Source organism: Diadema antillarum, unplaced genomic scaffold (genome assembly GCF_040938485.1).
Source record: "Diadema antillarum isolate AM-2024a unplaced genomic scaffold, OU_Dant_1.0 seq00000304_RagTag, whole genome shotgun sequence".
Classification (NCBI taxonomy): Eukaryota; Metazoa; Echinodermata; class Echinoidea; order Diadematoida; family Diadematidae; genus Diadema; species Diadema antillarum.
Window position 1 is genome coordinate 29 of NW_027271327.1, and position 9,489 is coordinate 9,517.

Genomic DNA, 9,489 nt, shown 5'->3' on the forward strand with positions numbered 1-9,489 from the left:
TCTTTCTGAAGCGCAGCTGAGGGAAGATAGCGTACACATTCAGATCGCCGAGGAAGTGATAGTTTGTCTCATTGCCTGAAACTAAAAGTTGATTATTTGCTTTATATTCCGCATCTAGGCTCCTAGATATTCCGATTTTATTCTTTAGGTATGCTTAGGGCTTAGGCTACGTACTTTAGATGTATGCGCGTAGATAACAAAACAACGAATTTGCTCTGCGCACCATGCGGCACCGAAATAAAAGTGTGTTGCACTGTGGACTATCAAGAGACCTAGTTAAGTGATAGTCCACAGTGCAACGCACTTTTATTTCACACATACTCACCTCGCGTTAGGACTGTACGAACTGAAGAGATCAGCCAAACAAAAGGGACTATCAACATAGAGTGTAACAAACTTTTTTTTCTCAGGTGATGTGATGGGCAAAACTACGCTTTATCACGTGATCAGCTCTTGACCAATCCTATAGCAAGATTCTTAGTATGTGGAACATTGAATATATATCTGACAAGCAGAGGCAATTAAACCAAAGTTCTTCATACAAGTAACTTGTAAAGAATGCTGATGTGTTTGTCATGGAAGAGTTCACAAATGATATATCTAACAAGAGCACACCTTGGTTAGCATAAAAATACACACACACTTCACACACATACACATGTACAAATCAGAGTGAAAGACCGTAATAATCTTTTGCTTGCAAATGATTGAAAATTTTCCACAGCGAAGATGCCTTCTTCAATGAACTCAAATAATTTCTTACAGCTACTGAGGGTTTATAAACTGGCAAGACTGAACATTCTATATTGTTTGCAGGCGGCAGCATCACATGTTGTGTCAGGTTGACCAATACCCACCAGAGACGATGCTCTTTCCGTCCGGCATGAGGGCTACGGCGTGGCAGGTCATGTTGGGCACATTGATGCGGATGAGTTCCTTGCCGCTCTCAGTCAGCCACACCCTGATGTCATTCTTGGAGCAGGTGACAAACAGATCGGAGGCGCCACTAGATGTCGATGGGAGATGGCAATGTCAAAGATTATTGTAAAGTATTAGAAAGTTCGCCCAGTCTGATCAAACAGTATACAAATAATGAATGTTTATGAGTGCAATGGACAGAATAGCATGAGGTGAAAGATGAAATGATCCATTCAACGAGGCGAGGCGCAGCCTCGTTGAATGGATCAAAAATTTCATCTTTCACCGAATGAAACATTCTGTTCATTGCAGGAATGAAAAACATTCATTATTTGTTTCATATAATGCCAAAACAGATCCTTGTCATTTGATGTTTTATTAATTCAGAAACAAGAGAATCTGAGATCCAGAAAGTGTATACATATAGAGAACATGGAGAGAATGGTTTCACTATAATCAGAGTCACATCCTCTGCTCTGACTGGCAAGTTTTCTAACTTTACTAAGCTTCTGGATGACACAAAATCTAACACCCACATATTACTGTCATGGCATGTGTTTCTAACATACCACCAGAACAGAGAAAATGCTTGAAGCTGCAGCCAAACAAGAAAGAATATTAAACCACATAACTACCCAGCGGACTAGCTTTTGAGTTCACATTTAACGAGGAGGACCTAGCAATATTTAGACTTCCTGACTAATAGGCAAATCATTTTTATATGCATATCATGTCAGGGGTGTCTCTCAGGAAAGTATCAAAAATCAGTGCTTGTGACGTAAATGTTTAAGCTGTGCAGCAGAACATGTACCTGTATTCACCTGCCTATCTGTCTTTGAACTCACTATAAATGGAGATGATGTTTCAGCATTCGGATTCTCTGGCTCACAGGTGCACAGGAGGTATTTCAACAAGATACACACCATTCATTGTTACAATAAAATTTAAAAAACAACAACAAATTTGCACAATTTTGACTTGATGAAAGACGGAATTTCACTTAAACAAAAAGTGATACTTACCAAGGGAAGCAGATATCATTGACCTCATTGTAATGGCATGTGCTGGTCATCTCATAGGTGAATTCTGGTAAGTTGAAGCGGTAGATGTGAGAATTGTTGGTGCCGACAAAGAACTGCAAAGAAAGATCACAAAAGCTTGAAATAGCTGAGATGGAATTACACACAGCATACCTGGGTAATTAATGCGCAGACTGGGCTTTGGAAGGTGTCATTCCCTCTGTGCATTTCTGAATTGATTGATTGAATATTCATTTTTTGCATATTCATCACTTTGCTGAGTTGTTACCGAAAAGTCTGAGTAGGAATCCCTCCCTCATAAGGTCACAATCATCTGAACGCTTGGTAGCAACTGTTGTATGTGTTCTAATTTGTAAACATAAAGAATATACTACCAAACTATCATGCAGTCTAAATTTTCATAATGAACAAAAATCCAGAATGTTATGGCTTAAAGACCTTGCACTATTTGGCAGACCAAAAAGGATTCAACCATAAATTAATGAAGACTTTAGTAGATTTTGATAAATTCAAATTTGTGTTAAAAAAAAAACCTCATCTTTTTGAGAATTGTTAATTATATGTGAATAGAGAAATGTTTGAAATATTTTGTTTCCATGTGTACACGTAAAGAGACTATCATATGGTATTATTCAATCATTTATTCATTCATTCATTCATTCATTCTTTATTATGTGTTCTAGTAACTGATTATTATTGTCATCATTATCTATTCTGCCAGGAAAAGAGCAATATGAGGTGCAACAGAAATGAGACTCACCTGATGACCCTTTCCGCGAAGAGTGATTGAGGTGATGGCCCCGGCCTTTTCTATCTTTTCCTTCCTGGAACGGAAATTAAGGGAATATTAACTCATTTTGATATGAATTCCGCACATATACACTGAACCACATTATATTTTTATCTATGAGATATGGATGGCATATAGGTGTAATATTATGTACAATTTCAGGGGCGAATCAAGGAATTCCATAAAATAAAGAGGGGGCGCCTTTACAAAATTAGAGGGGTGCGCTCGACCCCTCCCATTTTTTTCTTTTTATTTTGTTTGTTTTAACAAAAAATAAAGGGGGGCGCATGCCCGGTGTTCTACCCTCTGGATCCGCCACTGAATTTCCCTGAAGGTGTATGAAGACATTGACTCATTCTTTGTTATTGATTGTGTTGAGAGCATTACAGTACCCATGAAATGCATTGAGGAGGGTCATGACAAATTATTCCCTCTTGTTTAAGGGGGGGGGGGGGTGTGATGAATGTAACCAGCAACATTCTGCATCAAAATCAAATGTGGGGGACACATTATGAGAAACAACACGTTTCTGAGACCATTAGTCTGGAGTTTTCATTCCACTTATATCATAAATGAGCAGAACAACCTTTATATGGTGAAGAAAATTTCCCTTCAAACAGTAGGCAAAGCTGGCAATCTCACCTTACATGGGATATATATTCAAATTTCTTGGTTGGTCCCGCAAATACAGTGATATAACGTAACTCGAGACAGGAATGTGAAATCAATGTTCCCAGCACAGGAGCATTACATTTGCATGCAGCATTGCAGGCTTATAACAGTATAAGTGCCTGATGATGGTTTCAAATATTCTGTCCACTTTCGGAGATATTAAGGATACTTCACAACTCTTTACAAAAACTATCCTGTTGTTTGTTTCCTACCGTATCCGGGCAATTACCCCGAGAGGGCAATTACCCCCTGGCTAAATACTGGTTTGTGGTAAGGTTAGAGTAAAGATTAGGGTTAGGGTTAGGTTTAGGGTTAGGAGTTTGGGCTAGGGTTAGGATTAAGTTCAGGATCAGGATTAGGATTAGGGCCAGGGGAAGGGTCCGGGGTAATTGCCCAGGGGGTAATTGCCCTAGACCCGTTTCCTACTGAACACTTTGGGTGCTTAGAGTGCCAATTGGCACATAAAACCCTTGAGCACTGCACACACTGTCCGAAGTTCCTCACAAGGAAAGGGTTAAAGAGAGCGTAAAGTTTTGGTTGAGATTCAGGTAATAACTTTTTTGCAGGATAATTAGAAACCATTTATATAAAACATTAAAGAGCATATAGTTCTAAGAGAAATTGAGAGTTTATCTGATGGAAATAGGTTTTGAAATGGCTGAGATATCCAAATACAAAGTGGTCCTAATTAAAAGTGGGACCCACCTTTTATTAGGACCATTTTGTTTTACTTTGTTTTTGGATATCTTAACTATTTCAAAACCAATTTTCATCAACTTTCAATTTCTCTTAGAATTGTATGCCCTTTAGTATTTCATATCAGTGATTTCTAATTACTGTAAAAGTGGATAGTTTTCGCAATGTTGAAATTTTCGTGCTTTTCGCGCAACCACAAACAAGCGCAAAAATTAAAGCATGCAAATATTTTTGCTTGCCACATGTTCCAGTAGTTTATATCTTGATTCCGCGGAATTAAAGAAATGCAAAACTCTTCTTATCCAGTCGAGCGCGAAAAATAAGTCACACAAAATATCCACTTTTACAGTATCTCACTCAAAAAAAAAAACACCAGGACAAACTCACTTGGTGACCTTGAACTTGTCGTTCATGATGGCCACGGTGCCATCCCCAGAGCCCAGGAGGATGGAACCACCCTTGATGAGGACCAGAGAGGTCACACCCATGCAGAAGCACTCCTGGGGGCCGTAGGACCGCAGCTTCTGGGTGTCGGTGAAGATCTTGAGTACATCGCCTGTTGTGGTGGCACAGTAGAAGTAGTCATCTTCTGGCGACACCTGATGTATACAAAAAAAAATATATATATATATAACTTTTTTTAACGTTATGGCTAAATATTTGCATCTAAGCGTTTATTCACTTGAATCGTAATTTCTCTATTTCAGTTTAAATTTCACTTACAATACAATAAATATATGACTTTTCATTACAGACTTTTTATAAGCTTGTTGATAAGTGCTGTATTTCAAAATTATCTTTAATTTGAAAACAGATGTTCCGAGATTAGAACTAGCTTTTCACTCTCTTAGAATGAGTAAATATTTTTTTTCTGCCTTTGTCAAGATTATGTACAAAAAAATTGCATAAAAAGTACAAATATAGGATGCAGAAGTACCCATTAAATGATGACAATATGATAAATTTCAACCTGCACAAAATATCTCTGCGACTTAGATGGATTAGCACGAAAGGTCATCACGGGGACACACTACTCACCACTATGCACTTGACGATACGTTTGAGCTGTCCCAGAGTGACGTCTGTGGGTCTGATCTTACGATTCTGAACGTCCAACTCCCAGACACGCAGAGTGCGACTGTGGATGACATCAAACGATCAAACATACATGTAGGTCAATGGCATTGTTTGATTAAAGGATATGCCACAGGAAATCAGAGTACACATAACTGCAAGTACATACATGTACAATTTGTGCATTACAAAGGCATACACACTGTTACGAATGGCTTTTAACAGTGGTCATAAACTTGAGTTTTCAAAAACAAAAGTTGTCCAGATCCAGTGCCATACAGACAAATTAAAAAGATGATCAATTTGTAATCAATTCCGAACAATGAACTAGCAGTAACTAATTCTTAACATATTTTCACTTAGTAAGTAGAATATGAAAGCATTAAATAAGAACATTTCCCATAAGCACTTGAATCGCTGTAGGATTGAATTAAGCGGGATTGACAAAAAAGAAAAATATGGAATTGCCCTTGATTGCACATCTATAGTTTTGATTTATAAGTAATCATGCAATATACAAACTATACAATACCATATGTGCTTCATAGATTGCTATGAATTCCAATACCTAAACACCTTATAATCCCCTCTACATATCATTGAAAATGGTACAGAATGCTCTACAACAGGTAACATCCAGAGCACTTACTCTCCACCTGAGAAGAAGAGATAGTCGCTGTTGTTCGCGGCAGCAACGCAGAAGGTGGTTCCGGCGCTCTTGACCGCGGCCTCGGCGCCACACACTGACTCCTTCTTCTTCACATCCCAAATGATGAGGGCGCCATCATCCTGTCCCCCTAGGGAGATGAGGTACAGGTCGTTGGGGGAGAAGGCTAGCGACTCCACCTTGACTTTGTGCAGGTTTTGAGTGCCGTGGATACATCGCTTCTCAAAGTCCCATATAATGACTTGTGCCTGTTGATAATACCAACAGGGGATGAAAGATGAAGCAATTACTATACGATATTGCATATCATGTAGATTTTATACCACAAACATTGATTGATACAGGGCACAGATCAAATTCTGAATAACATCATCAGTAGTGTCTCGCATGAATTAGTTTAAATGAGCTCCAAATTCCATTACAATATAGCTTGAACTTACATTCTATCTTTGCTATTTCTGTTCTGAAACCTTACTTCTCAACATGAAAATACCACCATGTGTACATGTGTCTATTTGCATATTGTGATGTGTCACATTCATTTAACCACATGTCAAAATTGCATAATGCATAAACTACCATTGTGAATTCCAGCCTTTAATGACCGCATATATTATGACATGTACATTGTATACACCTGTGTGATCAATGATCTGGTCAGCAAACAACTTGATTTGCGAGTAAGACTCCATTCAAACAATCATCACACAGTTTAGCTTGCTGCAGTTGACTGCTACAGTTTTACAGAAAAAAAATTGTGACTGGATTTGTTAGGTTATCTTAAGTATTATTTGGAAGTGTTTTTTTCTTTTCATACTTTGAATCCCATATGGGTCTGTTGGCCCGACGCCAGGAAGCGGCCGCTCCGCGAGACCGTGATGCAGGTCACCATGTTGGTGTGTCCCTGGAGGAAGTCTTGCTTCTTGGTGGTGATGTCCTCCACGACGACGGTGTCACCCAGAGGGTAGATCAGGTGCTGTCCATTGGGGTGCACCACTAGACTGCTCTGACTGGTGCCTGGTATACAAAGGACCAACAAAGATGGCAGAGTGTCAGGCAGGCTATTTATTGATAAAATCATAAATCAATGTATAATTTGTATCATATGATGGATGCTTTGTAAAAGCATGAGTGGGCAGACAAACTGATTTATCCTGATGAACAGACACGGTGACACCAAAGTTTGTTTGATCTGCAATGTCCACAGTTTCTGTCACAAGCAATATCTGAAAAGAAACTCACAGACCATGCTGCTCATTGCCACTATATCTGTTGGCCGACTGACACAGATGTGGCCTGTATACATTGGGTGAAATCAAGTTCTGTGAGAGCTCCGACACTGACAGTCAGATTAATGCAACGATACTGATCACAACTATTGATCCCAAACACTAAGCGTTGGCATTAAACAACCGCGACGTCCGCGGAATTGTGCAACAAAAGAGTGATGACACTTGGTTTGATGCAATTACTAAAAGATGTAGTCATGCCTGCTTTAATAGTTTTAGATGCACGTAATTCGCAAGACGGATTAAAATGCCACAAATTTTATCCCTTCTCCAAACAAAACGATCTTAATTTTGCTACTAGACGCAGATTCATATAGCCATGTCTACGAGTGATCATGCTAGCTACTAGTATGTGGGCGACTATTGCATTAGCATACACTTTGAACATACAATGTGTGTTTATTATGTACATGAATGTGGCTCTTGCATAGCAACATTGACACCAGCACTAAACTTGAAATTACGAAGATGATGATTCTGAGGGGCTAGTGTTGACCAATGGGGAAAAAGCACGTAAATTGCCAACACAAACAGTGGAGCTCTGTTCAGCAGATGACATTCAACATTGGGCCTGACATCAACTTCTGTACATAAAATAGACCCTCTATGTATAATTTTGAGGTCAACCTCCCAACACTGACTGATTTCAAGTTTGGTTTTATCGCTGGTGCTTGTGTTGAGATAGCACTAGTTTCTAGCACTGAACTTGAAATAACCTGTTGTAATGACTCCACATTTGGCAGTTAGTACTCCCCTGTCTGTACTAACTGTAGATTCTAGTTACACAGCATTTGAAAGAACAAGCTCATCTTAAAGTTATGAATGTTGAAAGTTTCTGCGGAAGAGCATGTTGGCTTTTCGTTGAACGACGTCATGAAAGCTGATGTCTATATCAATGCTTTCCAATGTCATGAATGACCGATTTGGTTCAAATTTATGCGAGTGATTGGAAATTTCAGCTAGCACCAGTCACAGTAGCAGTAGAATTTGTTTTGATTTTTTGAGATAGAAATCTCTAACATTGTTAGATTTCTATTATTACCAGCATGCACATGATCTTATGAAAGTAGGCCCCAGTCAAATGTGGCGTGGGTTCTTGTAAAGTTTACTAACGTTAGATCTAGAATCTAGATCTACTTGTTAAAAGTTAGACGGAAAAAATCTGTGTGTCTGGAGGAGTTTTTTAATAAATGTTATGATCTTTTGAGTTTTCGACGGCCCTCCGCTCCGGACCCTGACCTTATTCCGTGAAGCCAGACGAAATTTCCGCGGAACATATCCACGACAACTGTAACGTTAGGCATCTTGTTGTTACAACTAACGTTAGAGACTATAATTTTGCTTGTGATGTTCTGGAAACGTCAGCAGCATAAAAAACAATAACGGATAAAACCGGCCGTGGCTGTGGCAACCCCGGCCACTCAAGGCAGGCTCAGCAGCGCAGCGCAGCTTATCAGGGCCAGCGCCATAGCGCCAGTACAGTGTAGGAAACCCACTGCTGAACGAACTCGCACAGAACACCCGGAAGGTCAATGTAACGTTAGTGCAATCCCAATGAATGGTAATTCGAGACGGCTGGCAGAAAAATAATGTCTTACTCACCATTGAAACCAATTGTAGACAGCAATTCCAGACGACCAATATCTTGTGCTGGACCCCCATTTTGTTCCCTCTGTTGGTCCATATTAAAAATCGTTATTTCAAGAAAATATCGCAGTAGACAGATAGTATTTTGAACTCGCTAGAACCTTATCGCTCGTTCACTCCTACACCCGTACGTGGATCCGATTGTACACAGTTGCTATGACAGCAGCATGCTGGGAGTCGTTCGGGCAGCTGCATTGTAGTTGAGCACAGATGGCGCTCTAACTTTTTTTTCCCCTGCTGAAAGGCTGCAAACAGCGATCTTGCCAAAGCATAGCTAGGTAGTGCTATCAAACATCCTAAGATCAGTGGCGGATCCAGAGAGGGGGCGCAACCGGTGCACGCCCCCCCCCCCCTTATTTTTCGTTAAAACAAAAGAGATAAAAAGAAGAAGAAAATGAAATGAAAACCGGAAGTGGCACCAAAAATATTAGTTGCGCCCCTCGCCCCCTTTACAGAATTCCTGGATCCGCCCCTGCTGAAAAGATCCTTAACTAGGATCTTTGAGGCTACTAGCAACACGAGTATTACCGGGAAATGTTTTACCTCTATCGGCCGTCATCTACGACAGAAGTCAGGTTGATGATGAAAGAGAACAAAACGAAATAAAGAAAACTCAACATTTGTCTTGACCTTGACCTTTCAGCAATGGTTTACTGGATCAGTGCTACGATACACATCCTCTTTCAGTCAAAGAGT

The 9,489-nt window shown here is 39.8% G+C and overlaps 1 protein-coding gene across 1 annotated transcript; it reads right to left on the reverse strand.

The window, feature by feature from the left end:
- Positions 1-857: 857 nt before the first annotated feature.
- On the reverse strand, positions 858-8,830 carry LOC139730375 (cilia- and flagella-associated protein 52-like; the record flags this gene model as incomplete). The annotated part of the gene is made up of 8 exons (XM_071641240.1): positions 8,749-8,830; positions 6,675-6,874; positions 5,840-6,105; positions 5,155-5,254; positions 4,504-4,715; positions 2,719-2,782; positions 1,941-2,053; positions 858-1,006 (listed from the first exon to the last, which is right to left on the reverse strand). Coding segments are annotated over exons 1-8 (1,186 nt in total), but the record flags the coding sequence as incomplete, so codon positions are not given.
- Between the last annotated feature and the right edge of the window lie 659 nt (positions 8,831-9,489).